We start from the raw sequence: 16,835 nt of genomic DNA on the forward strand, positions 1-16,835 counted from the left end.
GAGGAGAACGTGCAAACTCCACACAGTCAGTCGCCTGAGGCGGGAATTGAACCCGGGTCTCTGGCGCTGTGAGGCAGCAGTGCTAACCACTGTGCCACCGTGCCGCCCACTAGGTCTTGAACTGGAGACAAGAAGCCTGCTGGATGGACTGCCCAGCTGATTTCTCCTATTTCTGAAAAGAAGATGATTTTGTTGAGTTCACAGTTTAGCCCATTTCTTTGCTTGAAACAGTAATTGCAGGAATTTCTAAATATTTTATCTCCTGAGCAAGATGTGTCTGCCAAGATACCAGTGACAGTTGTGCATAATTGATGACTTGACTGTACATGCCAGAACACTTTATTCTTCTGCCAATGTGAATTTTCAGAAAGGCTGTCTCTCGAGAAATATATATTTGCATGGCAGTCTCACTATCTAAGGAACAGGCAATTCATGCTGTGCCTCCAGAGATGTGATCATCCACTCAAGACTAATTGTAAGTTCATGACAGTGAGGAAGTACTGACATGAACTTTACATTGTGATAGTCGATAAAGGCTGGACCATAAATCTGCCGTCGTATTTCCCATCTAAGGAGAACCATGTGGAGTTCATCTGTCCTACTCATCCTGGAAAAGGGCTAAACATGTTGATGATTGATACTTTGGCCAAAGAGACTTTGAGGGAGTTAAGTGGGTGTTAAGAGGAAAATGTTGATGGTTAAATGTTAAAGTTAAACATTATTGATTAAACCAGGGCTTCCAGAAGTTTGCTGGGGAGTTGCAGGACCCCAAGTTGGGTCACAAGCTGGAATTTTGGGGGTTTATAGCTCTGCTGTAACAGACCTCTTGTACTTTCTTCTTCCAGGTCTCACTGAGAGTTCGTAACAATTTTCAAATCTTCATATGGGATTAATAATTAAAAATGGTTCAGTGAAAGACTTAAAGGGATTTTGATGGGATACTATTTTTACTATTTCAAGAAGCAGATATTCGGGCTTAATCATCTCCGTCACTTGAAATCAGAGTCCACTTTCTCACCAGGCAGCACTCTCCTGTCATCCATTAGATATGTCTTCCTTTATATTAGTACATACTGTGAATTGTCCTGATGAGTGCAAGATGAAAAGTTTTGATAAATCTGTTTCTTCAGCAACACTCAAGTTCTATTATATCAATTGATAATAAGTAACTTTGCACTAAAGCCTTTGCTGTTGCTCTTGATCTTTAAGTATGACATATATTCTCATGAAAAATTTACACAGAGATAATTCATTGATAGTTCTATCAGAATGCTGCAAGCATTAATAAAATCCTGTGACAAATAAATTATTCACATAAATTGGAAGAAGCAGTGATATAATTTCATACTTATACAGTGTACTGAGGGCAAAATTCATATGGCGGTCTTCATACGGTGGTCATTAAAAAGTATATAACTTTTTTGTTGCAATTTCCTTTACCAAATCGAGGCCACTTAGTATAAGAGTCCATGGTGCTGGGAATAGTACACTAGCATGGATAGACAATTGCTGAATTAATCAGAGACAGTGAGCTAGGATAAAGGGCACATTATCTGGATTGCAGCCTGTAACTAATACTACAAGGATCAGTGCTGGGGCCAAGATTATTTACAATACGTGTTAATGACGTGGAAGAGGAAAGTGAATGTACTATAGCCACGTTTGCTGATTACACAAGAAGAGGTGGGATTGCAAGGAGTGAGGCTGATACGGAGTCAACAAGTGCTTAGACAAATTAAGTGAGTGGGCAAACTCTTAGCAGGTGAAATACAATATGATGAAGTGTGAGGTTTTGTTCTTTATCAAGAAGAATAGAAAAACGGTACATTATTTCAATGCAAAAAAGTAGCTTAGAGGGATTTGGGAGTCCTCCAGTGTCTGGGTGAAGACATTTCTCCTCACCTCAGTCCTTAATGGCCTACCCAGTATCCTTACAATGTGACCCCTGGTTCTTCACTGTCTGTAGTCATCAAGGACATCCTTCCTCGCATTCACCTTATCTAGTCCTGTTGGAAATTTATATATTTCTATGACAACTCCTCTCATTCTTTTAACTGAAGTGAGTACTGTCCTAACCGATAAGTCTCCCTTTGTACATCAGTATTGCCATCCCATGAATGAGTCTGGTAAACCTTTTGTGCACTCTCTCTATAGCCAGTACATCCTCAGATAAGGAGACCAAAATTGCACACAGTACTCCAGACGTGGTCTCATCAAGTCCCCATACAATTGCAGTGAGACATTTCTGCCCCTGCACTTGGATTCTCCCACTCTGGTGGCCAACATTCAATTTATCTTCCTCACCATGGACAGCACCTGCATGCTTGCTTACAGTGACTGGTGTGCAAGAACTCTCAGGTCTTGTTGCACCTCTCCCTTTCCAAATCTATTGCGGTTCAAATAATTATCTGCCTTCCTATATTTGTAACCAAAATGGTTCACCTCATATTTTACTCCCATTATATTGCATCTTCCATGCATTTGCCCATTCGGTCCAAATCACAATGAAGCATCTTTTTTAATTCACTCAGAGGATGTGGGTGCCACTGGCTAGGCCAGTAGTTATTGCATATCCATAGTTGCCAAGAGAGAAATTAAGAGTCAAAATATTGCTGTGGGTCATGAGTCACATGTAGGCAGACTAGGTAAGGACTGCAGTTTCTTTTCTAAAAGGAATTAGTGATCCACATGGATTTTTCTGACAAACATAACAGTTTTGTGGTCTTAAGCAGACTTGTCATTCAGAATTCATGGCTAGGAACATGGGACTGGGATATCATAGCAATTACAGAAACATGCCTCAGGGATGGGCAGGACTGACAGCTTAATGTTCCAGAATACAAATGCTACAGGAAGAATAGAAAGGGAGGCAAGAGAGGAGGGGGAGTGGCAGTTTTGATAAGGGATAGCATTATAGGAGGATATTCCCGGAAATACATCCAGGGAAGGTATTTGGGTGGAACTGAGAAATAAGAAAGAGATGATAACCTTATTGGGATTGTATTATAGACCCCCTAATAGTCAGAGGGAAATTGAGAAACAAACTTGTAAGGAGATCTCAGCTATCTGTAAGAATAATAGGGTGGTTATGGGAGGGGATTTTAACTTTCCAAACATAGACTGGGGCTGCCATAGTGTTAAGGGTTTAGATGGAGAAGAATTTGTTAAGTGTGTACAAGACAATTTTCTGATTCAGTATGTGGATGTATCTATTAGAGAAGGTGCAAACTTGACTTACTCTTGGGAAATAAGGCAGGGCAGGTGACTGAGGTGTCAGTGGGGAAGCACTTTGGGGCCAGCGACCATAATTCTATTAGATTTAAAATAATGATGAAATAGGACAGACCAGATCTAAATGTTGAAGTTCTAAATTGGAGAAAGGCCAATTTTGATGGTATTAGGCAAGAACTTTCGAAAGCTGATAGGGGACAGATGTTCGCAGGTAAAGGGACGGCTGGAAAATGGGAAGCCTTCAGAAATGAGATTACGAGAATCCAGAGAAAGTATATTCCTGTTAGGGTGAAAGGAAAGGCTGATAGTTATAGGGAATGTCAGATGACTAAAGAAATTGAGGGTTTGGTTAAGAAAAAGAAGGAAGCATATGTAAGGTATAGACAGGATAGAACGAGTAAATCCTTAGAAGGAAATAGGAGTATACTTAAGCGGGAAATCAGGAGGACAAAAAGGGGACATGAGATAGCTTTGGGAAGTAGAATTAAGGAGAATCCCAAGAGTTTTTACAAATACATTAAGGACAAAAGGGTAACGAGGGAGAGAATAGGGCCCCTCCAAGATCAGCAAGGCGGCTTTTATGTGGACCTGCAGAAAATGGGCGAGATACTAAATGAGTATTTTGCATCAGTACTTATTGTGGAAAAGGATATGGAAGATATAGGCTGTCAGGAAATAGATGGTGACATCTTGAAAAATGTCCATTTTACAGAGGAGCAAGTTCTGGATGCCTTGAAACGGGTAAAGGTGGATAAATCCCCAGGACCTCATCAGGTGTCCCCTAGAACTCTGTGGGAAGCTAGAGAAGTGATTGCTGGACCTCTTGCTGAGATATTTGTATCATCGATAGTCACAGGTGAGGTGCTGGAAGACTGGAGGTTGGCAAACGTGGTCCCACTGTTTAAGAAGGGTGGTAAGGACAAGCCAGGGAACTATAGACCGATGAGCCTGACGTCGATGGTGGGCAAGTTGTTGGAGGGAATCCTGAGGGACAGGATGTGCATGTATTTGGAAAGGCAAGGACTGATTATGGATAGTCAACATGGCTTGGTGCATGGAAAAACATATCTCATAAACTTGATTGAGTTTTTTGAAGAAGTAACAAAGAGGATTCATTAGGGCAGAGTGGTAGATGTGATCTATATAGACTTCAGTAAGGCGTTCGACAAGGTTCCCCATAGGAGACTGTTTAGCAAGGTTAGATCTCACAGAATACAGGGAGAACTAGCCATGTGGATACAGACCTGGCCCAAAGGTAGATGACAGAGAGTGGTGGTGGAGGGTTGTTTTTCAGACTGGAGGCCTGTGACCAGTGGAGTGCCACAAGGATCGGTGCTGGGTCCTCTACTTTTTGTCATTTACATAAATGATTTTGATGCGAGCATAAGAGGTACAGTGGAGGTGAAGTGGACAGCGAAGAGGGTTACCTCAGATTACAACAGGAACTTGACCAAATGGGCCAATGGGCTGGGATGTGGCAGATGGAGTTTAATTCACATAAATGCGAGGTGCTACATTTTGGGAAAGCAAATCTTAGCAGGACTTATATAATTAATGGTAAGGTCCTAGGGAGTGTTGCTGAACAAAGAGACCTTGGAGTGCAGGTTCATGGCTCCTTGAAAGTGGAGTCGCAGGTAGATAGGATAGTGAAGAAGGCGTTTGGTATGCTTTCCTTTATTGGTCAGAGTATTGAGTACAGGAGTTGGGAGGTCATGTTGCAGCTGTACAGGATATTGGTTCGGCCACTGTTGGAATATTGCATGCAATTCTGGTCTCCTTCCTATCGGAAAGATGTTGTGAAACTTGAAAGTGTTCAGAAAAGATTTACAAGGATGTTGCCAGGGTTGGAGGATCTGAGCTACAGGGAGAGGCTGAACCGGCTGGGGCTGTTTTCCCTGGAGCATCAGAGGCTGAGGGGTGATCTTATAGAGGTTTACAAAATTACGAGGGGCATGAATAGGGTAAATAGGCAAAGTCTTTTCCCTGGGGTCGGGGAGTCCAGAACTAGAGGGCATAGGTTTAGGATGAGAGGGGAAAGATATAAAAGAGATCTAAGGGGCAATCTTTTCACACAGAGGGTGGTATGTGTATGGAATGAGCTGCCAGAGGAAGTGGTGGAGGCTGGTACAATTGCAACATTTAACAGGCATTTGGATGGGTATATGAATAGGAAGGGTTTGGAGGGATATAGGCCGGGTGCTGGCAGGTGGGACCAGGTTGGGTTGGGATAGCTGATTGGCATAGACGGGTTGGACCAAAGGGTCTGTTTCCATTCTGTACATCTCTATGACTCTAAATTCAAATTTCACCATCTGTCAAGGTGGGGTTTGAACCCAAGTCCCCAGAACATTAGTTGGGTCTCTGGATTAGTAGTCTAGCAGTAATACCACTAGTCTGTAGCCTTCCCTCTCTACATTCGCCTCACAGTTCACATTCCAAGCCAGCTTTGTGTTGTATATAAACTTGAAGATATTACATTTAGTGCCCTCATCTAAATCATTATTATGTATTGTGGAATAGCTAGGAGCCAAGCACTGATCCCTGTGCAACTTCACTGGTTACTGGCTACCACTCAGAAAATGATCCATTTATCTTCTGTTCATTTCCTATCAGCTTGCCAGTTTTCTGTCCATGTCAGTGCACATCTTCCAATCCCATGTCCTTTAATTTTACATGCTAATCTCTTATGTGGGACTTTATCAAGTGCTTTCTGAAACTCCAAGCAAACAGCATCGACTTGCTCCCCCTATCAACTACCCCTATCCATGAGGAATTAAGTAGGTTTCTTGCGCATTATTTCCCTTTCGTAAATTCAAGCTAACTCTATCTAATCCTGTAACTGTTTTCCAAGTGGTCTGCCATTAAATCTTTTAATATAGACTCTAGAGTTCTCCCAATGTCAGGCTAACAGGTCTATCATCACGTTTTCTGTTCACCTGTTCTAGGATCTATATCGAATCTTGAAACATGACCATCAATGCATCCACTATTTCTAGGACCACTTAATTAAGTGTTCTGAGATGTAGATTATCAGCTCCTGGAAATCTGTTGCTGTTTAATCTCATCAATTTCCCAACACCATTTTCCTACTATTGCTGAATTTCTTCAGTTCCTCTCCCTCATTAGACCACGTATTCCCCAACATTTTTGGGACTTTACTTGTGTCCTCTGTTATTAAGACAGACCAAATTATGTATTTAAACTGGTTTGCCCTCTTTTTGTTCCCCATTATAATTTCTCATGTTTCTGATTGTAAGGGACCGACCTTTTTCGTCACTAAACTTTGTTTTTCATTTCACACAACAACGGAGCTTTTAAAATCAGTTTGTAATGTCCTCGCAAGCTTACTCTCATACTCTCTTTTCCCTTCTTAATCAATTCCTTTGGCACCCTTTGCCAAAATGTAAACTGCTCCCTGTCCTCTGGTCAGCTGTGCGTTTTAGCAAATTTTTTGCCCCTGGCATAGATCTAATTCTATCTCTAATTTCCTTTGTTGGTCATTTCAGGGTCACCTTTCCCATTCTATTTTATTATTTGTACATATAATTGCAACACCAAAAGAGGAAAATATTGCATGAATGAGTCGCATAATCAAACTCTGTAACATACCAAGATTGTAAATTTTTATCCTTCCCCCATTTCTGCATTCGGGCAGAGTGGATCACCCACCTATCATCAATACAGTTAAAGCTCGGTGGCTGCTATAATTGGCAGGGTATCTACTTCACCAAATTACCACGATATGGTGAACTGAAAATTTATCTTACATTTCCTGATTTCCAAAGATTCTGTTCAATTGTGAAAAATACATTTATTGTATATCTACAATATATTCACAGGAATATATTCTACATTCGCCTCACAGTTCACATTTCAAGCCAGCTTTGTGTTGTATATAAACTTGGAGATATCACATTTAGTGCACAGGGATAAGTGCTTGGCTCCTAGCTATTCCACAATACATAGTAATGAGGTTAATACATTCCTGCATTCTGAAAAATGAGTAGTAACAATAATTTGCACATTAGTAGAATACAGTCGCCATTGCTTTATATGTAAACAAGTCTACTTAACAACATTATTTAACAAGTATTCAAAGAGTATGCAGCAAACTTCCTTTTGGACAAACCAAGCCATCATGTAAGTCCTTTTATATTACAGCATGGAAATATGTAGTGGTCCTGGCGAGATATTACATACTCATAAATTGATTTATTCTGCAGCTTTGTTTTGTTATTAAAGTATGGCATAATGCACAGTCTAATGTAGTAACTTCTATTATTAAATACATATAAAAGTATACAATGAGAATTGGGCATTTAGGTCACAGACTAGATCCTGCTGTATAATGGAAGTGGATCAACTGCCTGATCCAGGAATGCAACTTTGAGAAAGGGGTAGTCCACTAGGGATCAATGTCTGACCTTACTGCTGACATCTGCCTACAACTGCAGAAAATCCTTCTGGCCGTTAATTATCAGTAACCAGTCTCAGCCCTTAATCTTGGGCCTCTGATAGGTGATATTCAGGCAGCATACATGATTTCTTAAGTGGCTCTGCCATTCAAAGGAGTTGGCAGGTTTAGATTGACCAAGAGCTGTCAGTCAGCAGGATAACCACCGAAGCATCCTTGATCCTGTTGCTGCCTGTTATGTGCCTGAGTGATCATTAATAATGGCTGGCATTGCCAGAGGGTCAGTATGGTATCTTGCCTGCTCTATGGGCAAGAGATGAGACTCCAGGTGTGTCTATAAGATCCAATCTGATAAGTTACTGATTCCAGTTGTCTACTCAGGTGATGAGGTGAAAGGAAATGCATTCTCATGGGGAAGAGGTCTTATTAACTGGTTGACAAATGTTTGGGCTAGACTTAATTCAGCCTGATGTAATGGGAAACACAGTGGGCAGACCCACTTAATTGTGGTCAAGGCATGCTTCAATCTCCCTACGGCAACAAAACCTCCTTTCATTAAGCCTAAGGTTGGGAGGAGCTAACTCATGATTTCTGTCATTGGAATGACAATTAGAATGATTAATGATCAATATATTCATGCATTTTTTGTGAAACATTTCAATCTATTCTATACTCAATATGCAAAGTACCTGTTTAAAAATTCCATACAATTCAGGACACCATTGAGTTTGAAGCGATGAGTTTTACAACACAGAATGTCTTTCGATGCTTGAGCATTAGTAGGTAATGGTGCACATTAAGCTCCAGCAAAGCACAGCCATATAATATTGCTTAGATCTTATTGCTGAAACCACTCCGTTCAAGAGGGGCTTTTGCATATTCTTGGGCACACGCAGTGTAACGTACTAATGTTTAGGAATTTGAGGTTAAAGAGTTGTGAAAAATCTTGCTTTGTCGATCTCTAAGCAATTTGTTAACCAATTTTGATAACATTCTAGGACTCGATGACTCTATGACTATGCAACGTTAAACAGATATAATTAGAGACTACCAAATGAAGGAGGTGCCACTCAGTTCAACAGTTTCAATCCAGAGTAAATCATGTGCAGACTTAGGCTTGATGACAAGAGCATCAACACTAAATATGCAACGTAAAGGCATTATTGAACCAAATTCTTTATACATTATTAAATTTTAATTTCCAAGTTTTCTTGCAATTGGACTAGTACTATTTTTCTAAGGTCTTTTAATCATCAGTTCAGTAAGCAATTTTTCCTCTGCAAACTGATTATTAGGAATAGAATGTTAATATGACAACAATAGAACTTTACAAAAGCATGAAATAAAATATATGCTGTAAGTTCCATGAAAAATAAGTATGAATTCAGGTTAGGCCTCTTGCTTAGCCACCATGACCTTCATTCATTTTTACTCGGTTATTAAACATTCCATCTATATAAAGCACAATATGTTATGTTAAATCCCTCACCCTATCTTGCCCTAATTTTCTCTATTGGCAGCATTACTTCCCATATCATTAATTATATATAAATAATGATTAACATTGCTCATCAGTGGTATTTAAATATTTTATCCTTTCCACAGAATATGATTTTGAGAAGGAATTGGACACCATCATGCAAGGTAATAGATAGTCTGATAATTGTTTGCTCTTAGCATGGGATGATAGGGAGAAATCATAACTGCCTTGTAACTTGCATTTTTCTGTTTTAAAATTGCGATATATTCACAATGATTATTTTTCCATTCTCACTAAATGGACAACCATCATCAAATTGCTTTTATATAATTTGGATTTTTAGGATATTCTGCATATAAGGAAAGTCTCTGAAATTTATTTTGTCACAGGATAATAATAGTAATCCCTAGATCATGTGGAAACATGATGTAAGTTATTGTCCTTACAAACTAATCTTAGAAAGAAACTAGACAACAGATATTGTTCTGATTGTTAACATCTAATAGTTCTACATTGCCAATAGTACTTTGTTTTGATAACAGCTATATAATTATATATATATATATATATATATATATAGATTTCAAATTCGAGCCATGGGAATTATTGTTACGGATTTAAGGGAAATATACAAGTCTACTACAATTTAGATGGTGTATGAGACTTAATCTTAAGGTTTATTTATGAGTTCCCAAGGTTACAAATGATTCCAAATGAGCAAGAATTTAACATGTGTAACTAGTATACCAATTGCTTAGCTCCACTATACCCTTAGGCTATCTTTTCAGGTGGGAGGCTGCAGGAAGAGGCTGCTAATGTTCGCATTTAATGTCAGTTTTTGCAAGCCAACTGTGATTTTCCAGTAGGTATCTGGGTTCCTGCAGGTGGCTGGGTTTGGCAGCAGTAAAACAACTGCCAGGAGATGCTTATCCAGTTCCAAAGCCCCAGAATTCCAGGTGGGATCTCCCTCTCCCTCTCCATTTATCCTGTGGAGAGGCTCCCACACAACCATCATCACCGCCACCCTTACCCTTGGCTATAAAAGACTCTTTTAATTTAAAATTTAAATGTTGGAATGAGAGCTCTGCAAAATGGTCCTGCGCTCTCCCATACTTCCCTCTGTGATCAGCTTCTTCTTCTTCATTGGTGAAAGGCCTCCAATTAGCCATCTGGATTTGACTGTCTAGATTAGATTAGTTGACCTACAGTATGGAAACAGGCCCCTTGGCCCAACAATTCACACCAACCCTCCGAAGAGCAACCCACCCAGACCTTTTCCCCTAACTAATGTACCTAACACAATGGGCAATTTAGCACGGTCAATTCACCTAACTTGACATCTTTGGATTGGGAGGAAACCGGAGCAGCTGGGGGAAACCCATGCAGACACGGGGAGAATATACAAACTCCACACAGACAGATGCCCAAGGTGGGAATTCAACCTGGATCCCTGGCACTGAGAGGCTGCAGTGCTAACCACTGAGCCATCGCGCTGCCCTCCAAAATTTAATTCACGTTATCATGTTGGGATTTGAATCCAGGCTCCTAGTACTTTGAATTGGGGGATTGGATCACTAGCCCAGTAACATCACATTTACACCATCACCTCCTAAACCACCCTTGGACAGCGAGCTCACTCTGCCTTTAATTAGCCATTTGGGGTAAAGCACAGGTCAGTGACTATTTCCCACCTAATCTAACACTCATCGAAACAGTGTCCTGAAGCCAAGAAAGATGTTCTAGCCTTGGAGAACTGCACTGTTCTTCATTGTATATTGTCAGAATATTCTCTATCTTTAAAAATCAGTTTTATTCTACATAAGTTTGAAAGAGCGGAAGATGCTGGTTAGGATACAGAATGTACTGTCTTTCACAAACAATCTGTCTTTCTCAGATTAGTTTTTATCCATCGAGAGTGACCACAGTTATGTATTAAAGTACCTATTCAAATTATTGCTTGAAATCTAAACTGGCCACTTTGTGCCAGTTTTTATCCGTTTGAACTTGGAAATTTAGTGGTGCTTTTGCAGTAAGGATATACATATATATATATTTACTCCTTGGTCCTCACTGTATGACTGGATTAAAGCAGAATTGTTGAACAAATATTTATAACAAACAAACTTGTATCTAATTCAGCTTTGTAAATTTAGGTTTCTTGAAAAAATGTGCAGTTTATTGTCTCTGGTCACTGTCATTGTCAGCACTCTTCCATCTGTGTAAATTAATGGACATGAAGCAAATCAAATTCATTGGAGATTGGACAGTTACAATCTGAGAGAGATTTTGTCACAAGAACCACTTACGAAGCAGTTATCAGGTGTTACTGTAAATGGTTATTTTTGATTTTGGTATAGTCACTGATCATGATGGTAAATGCAGACCCAGAGTGGTGTCGGCATTTTCCACTATTGTCAACTCTCCTACCTCCCCACTTAAATGTAATAATCAATGTTTAGGGCCTTCATAGAAACATAGAAACATAAAAGATAGGTACAGGAGGAGACCATTTGACCCTTCGAGCCTGCTCCACCATTCATCACAATCATGGCTGATTGTCCAACTCAATAGCCTAATCCTAATTTCTCCCCATAACCTTTGATCCCATTCACCCCAAGTACTATATCTAGCCGCCCTTGATTACATTCAATGTCACACTTGCAAGCATCCTTGAACCAGAGCTCTATGGTTCTACTGGTCTTTTGATTCTGGTTACCTTACAATAAAGAAAATCTTTGGACATGCAACTATCTTCTGTCCTGCAAACATGCCTAAGTCAGCAAAATTACCTTTGCTTGATGAATGTTAACTTACTTAGGAGATTTGCCTTTGAGTCAACTGTATTCTCAACATTTTCCTTCTATGAGATGCCCAGAATGCTGTGCAAACAACAAAAGGTGAAAGTTGTTGATCTCCGTTTCTTGATAGCTGTAAATCATCCATTCTTCAAGGTGCTCAGAGCACAGTCCTTATAAACCCATATCCTGACCCTAACAGTCAGCTTGATATTGTTAAAGAGTTCATCAAAGGCTACTTTCCCTAAGAGTGTACTGAGTTCTGTATCAAATAACATATTGATAAATTTGTGAACATACAATAAATGCTGGAACAGCCAAAGTCATTATCACATGAATTAATTATAAAACACATGAACCTAAGGTGGTAGTATTTGCTAATCACTTCCAATGAGGTGTTATTTAAAGTGGTCAGGTTGGAAATTTAGCACCTTGTTCAAAGTCTATGGTTACCTTGATCAGGGAGGAAATTAAAAATCACACAACACCAGGTTATAGTCCAACAGGTTTATTTGGAAGCACTAGCTTTGAAGTGCTGCTTCTTCATCAGGTGATCGTGAAGCAGGACCATATGACTCAGAATTTATAGCAAAAGATTACAGTGTCATCCAGCTAAAGTTATATATTAAACAAACTTAGATTAAGTCTTTCATCTTTTAGAATGGGTTTGCTCATTTTGGTTCTTTAAAATGTAAATCCAAGAATATCTTTTAAGGTACATTCTCAAGATAACTCCAGGTTTTCTAACAAAAGATGCCATCTCAGTTCAGACAATGCATTAACGGTGTGAGGTTAAAGTCTGTCTGCCCAATCTTGAGTCGGATTTATTTCTAAAATGGGATTTATAGACTATTACATGGATTGACTGTAGGTTATGCATTTTTTGACCAAAATAGAATGTGTCTGCAAATATAATACTTTAGATACAAATTCACCCATAAATTTATATGTGTGCACGTGCAGGAGAGACAGAGTGAGTGTGTGTGTGTGAGAGAGAGACAGAGAGAGAGAGGGAGGGAGAAAGAAAGTGTATAGTGCAGTGGGGTCACCTGTAGTGTGACATGAACCCAAGGTCCCGGTTGAGGCCATCTCAATGGGTACTGAACTTGGCTATCAGCCTCTGTTTGGCCACTTTGTGTTGTTGCCTGTCCCAAAGTCCACTTTGGAGGATGGTCACCTGAATGTCCGAGGCCAAATGTCCTGAAATGCTGAAGTGTTCCCCGACTGGTTCCCACTCATCCGTTGTTGTAACATCTTCTTGGTCTCGCCAATGTACCATGCCTCAGAGCATCCTTGCCTGCAGCGTGCAAGATAGACAACATTGACTAAGTCACATGAGTACCTGCCATGTACGTGGTGGGTGGTGTGCCCACATGCAATGGTGGTATCCGTGTTCTGGAAAGATATTCTGGAATTTACATTTTAAAGAACCAAAACAAGCAAATCATTCTAAAAGAGGAAAGAGTTCATCTACGTTTTTCAATATGTAATTTCAGCTGCATGACACTGTAATCTTTACCTATAAATTCTGTGTTTTATGGTCCTGCTTCACAACCACCTGATGAAGAAGCAGCACTTCAAAGCTAGTGCTTCCAAATAAACCTGTTGGATTCTAACCTGGTGTTGTGTGATTTTTAACTTTGTCCACCTCAATCCAACAACAGCACCTCCAAATCTTAATCAGGGAGAGCAAGTTATAGGTATGAGAGAGATAAGACTTTGAGCTGAATTTCTGTGTAAGTATCTAGCATGGTATCATCAGCATAGAAGAGTTCTCTGGTCATGACATGCTATATGTTTGCCTTTGATTTCAGTCAGTATGGATTGTAGAGTTTGCCTTCACCCAATGGCCCTTTGAATTCTTCCTTTCCAGGAAGTAATCTAGTTCCTTCTCCAAAACTTCAGTTGAACTTGCCTCTGCCTCAGTCTCAGGTAGTCCATTCCAATTCCCTTACTGAGTGAAGAGGTTTTTTTTTTAAATTGGCAAATTGCTTCATCTGCCAATTATCTTAGACTTGTGCTCACTGGTTCTCTATCCTTGGAAACAAGTTCTCCTTATCTACTCTGTACAGAGCCTGCAGCATTTTGAAAACCTGTTGTTCAAGCAGAACAGTCCCAATGGAATGAACCTTTTTTTGGCTAAGTGTCATTTGCACCACGTGCTTTAAAGGTTTTTTGATGCCAGGTCTTTTGCCATATTCTACCACTCTCACTCATTAACTATCTACATCACTCCAATAGGGCTCCTGTCATTCAATTCTAGCCCCATCTTACCACATGCCAAAAGAACTTGTCACTCACTGGATAATCACAGAAAATCTGGCATCCCTGATGCCCATGCCATTTTAAAAGGCTATGTGCACCAGGACCAGCATTGGCACTGTGGTGTTGCCCCTCACTTGCAACATCATGGCACAGCAGCCAGGAAGCTACATTGTTTGTGACACCCCACAGCTGGCATGGCTGACACTCCCTCGCATATACAACCCCATTCTCTTCCCCTTGTTGCTGGTTTACTACCAGCCTGCACAGTTTGTGTGTGCTTAACTACATCACATCTAAACACCTTCTCTAGTCACCAGTATACTGTCCCCAGTGACCACTGGAAACGTGCAGCTTGTTATTGTCCAGGAGGGGAACATCACACGCTAGCAAGCGATCAAATAATTCCAAACACAATCTTGTATTAGTAGCCAGCAAAAATGAACGTGCACAAAACAATTTCACAGTTCGTGCTCTCAATGTAAGCCAATTGCTGTCATGATGACCAATGATCCATAATGGTGTGCTGCAAGCAGCTCTCATCTGTTGGAACCAGGTGTCAATTAAGTCCTATCTGGCCTCTAGCACCCAATGCCACTGTTTGATTTACAGGGAGATATACCTCCATTCAGTGTCCACATCCTTCTCCACCTCCTTGGAAGTCTACTCCATTCCACTGGCTCCTCAGCACCTATCATATTGCCTCATTGCCTGCTCCAACTGTGCAGTGCACAGCATGCTGGGATGATGCAGCACACTATCCGGACTATACTGGAGTGGTTTCCCCCCCCACAAACTGGTTCAAGCAGTGGAACCACATCTTCAGCAGTCCCATTCTCAAGAACAATTAGAGATAGACAGTTAATGCTGGAGTGACACCCATGTCCCACCAGTGAATAAAAGTATTGCCTGCTTCACCAGGTCCCTGACTACAGAATGTGCACCAACTTGGTGAAGGTGCTGAATGCGGTGAGTGAACAACGCATTATGTCGAAAAGAGAGGGTCGAATATATTGTAGCCTGCTTCCCATCCTGGACCCCAGCAATCCTTCAATTTGTCATTGAATTCATTGGAGGCTAGCATCATACTCACATGACATTATAATGAAGTGACATTCTCCTCCTCCTATAACATCCATGAAAGTTTCACAAATGATGAGACACTTTTGACCAACACTTGCCTCTTTTTAAGACATTTCCAGTTGTATCTGCATCATTGAAATGCCAATGTGACATTTGCAAGCACCAGTGGCATAGTGCAAGTCAATTGGCCAGTACATATGGATGCATATGGATGGAGAAATGATTGGAAATTAAATGTGGCTAGTGTTTGAAAATCCAAACCCCTTCAATATCCTAGCATCCAGCAGACATGGAGGTTGCTCCTTCATCCATCAGACTGACGTTAACTCCATCCACCCTGGATGTACTTGCTGCCACTTCCAGTTTTAGTCAGCATCGAGAGAAGGGCAAGTGATGGAGGGGAACGCAGCTTGTGGTGCACACTCTCAGCGCCAGCCTTCAGTTGGTTGCCATATACCTCTCCAGAATCTCCTTGATTCCTATTACCTCACGCTACACTGTCAGCCGTTATAGACTATGCACTCCATCTGGAGTCCTACCAACTTGAACAATGCTTTGAACTGTCCTTCCTATCTCTTGACCTCCAACATTAGACCTTAATGATGCCCACCTAGGTACTCTATGTTGCCCTGATGTCCCATGCCAGCCCATGCACCCCACCATAGCAGTCACTGCCAATAACCCCTATTCTAGTAGCCTACTATGTGCTCTGATGATGTTCCACCTATCCCCTTACACTCCTGAGCTTCCATTGTGCTCCTGCCAGTCACTATACTTGACCCCCTCTGTAGAAATGCCTGTGTTTCCTCCCACACCCCACCCCACCCCAGCTTTGACAGCCCACTTGTTTTGGGAATGATCACTTTCCCCTTCTCCCTAAAGGTCCTCCCTCTTCCTCACACTCTCTTCAATGTGTGAACCTTCAGACACCACGACCTCTGACCAATTTCGAACAGCCCTGACCTAGACATGATGGACCATCCTGACTGATGAAAAGTAATTCTCTTCACTGCTTGTGATGCCCCTACAAGACTGACTACTGGATATTCTCCACATATGGTCAGACAGATCCCTTGAGTGTGACTGGTGCAAGAACACAATGACCAAACTCTGGTACTGAATGCTCACTCTGCTCATGACTGATGGTGCCAATGGCATGGTGAAGTGTCCACCCAATTTTTCTCCAATCTTTTTATGTATCTGAAATTCCTCATCCCTGGGACTTCATGAATCCTTTCTGCACCCCCACAAATTACTTTGCATTTCTAAGTAAGAAAAATAACTAAATTATCAAGACCAGAACGAGAAAAAATACACCACTAAAGACAAAGCCTGTGTTTAACCTACCTTGCCTTTGTACTCTGTGCTCCTATTAAGAAAGTGTAGGATGTTCTATACTTTATCAAGTGCTTTCTCAAACTGTCCTGCCACTTTCTACGCTTTATGCACGTAACACCAATGTTTGGCTGTTTCTACCGCACTTAGAACTGTTCCCTTTTGTTTTAACTTGCCTTTCTACATTCTTCTACAACAACGAATCAAATAACACTTTTCTTCATAAAATTTCATT

The 16,835-nt window shown here is 40.8% G+C and overlaps 1 protein-coding gene across 15 annotated transcripts in view; it reads left to right on the forward strand.

Moving 5' to 3' along the window:
• Positions 1-16,835, forward strand: part of mctp1a (multiple C2 domains, transmembrane 1a) — a 643,540-nt gene that overhangs the window by 291,936 nt on the left and 334,769 nt on the right. For 13 of the 15 annotated variants that reach the window (XM_087999145.1, XM_087999160.1, XM_087999167.1 and 10 more), the window contains one exon: positions 9,251-9,289. The exons of the other annotated variants lie outside the window; for them this stretch is intronic. In XM_087999145.1, the coding sequence (XP_087855271.1) occupies positions 9,251-9,289 (39 nt within the window). The remainder of the gene's footprint in view (positions 1-9,250; positions 9,290-16,835) is intronic. 15 annotated transcript variants of the gene reach the window in all.

Source organism: Chiloscyllium plagiosum, unplaced genomic scaffold (assembly GCF_037043375.1).
Source record: "Chiloscyllium plagiosum isolate Xiang-an unplaced genomic scaffold, Cpla_swu_hap1 HiC_scaffold_2, whole genome shotgun sequence".
Classification (NCBI taxonomy): domain Eukaryota; kingdom Metazoa; phylum Chordata; class Chondrichthyes; order Orectolobiformes; family Hemiscylliidae; genus Chiloscyllium; species Chiloscyllium plagiosum.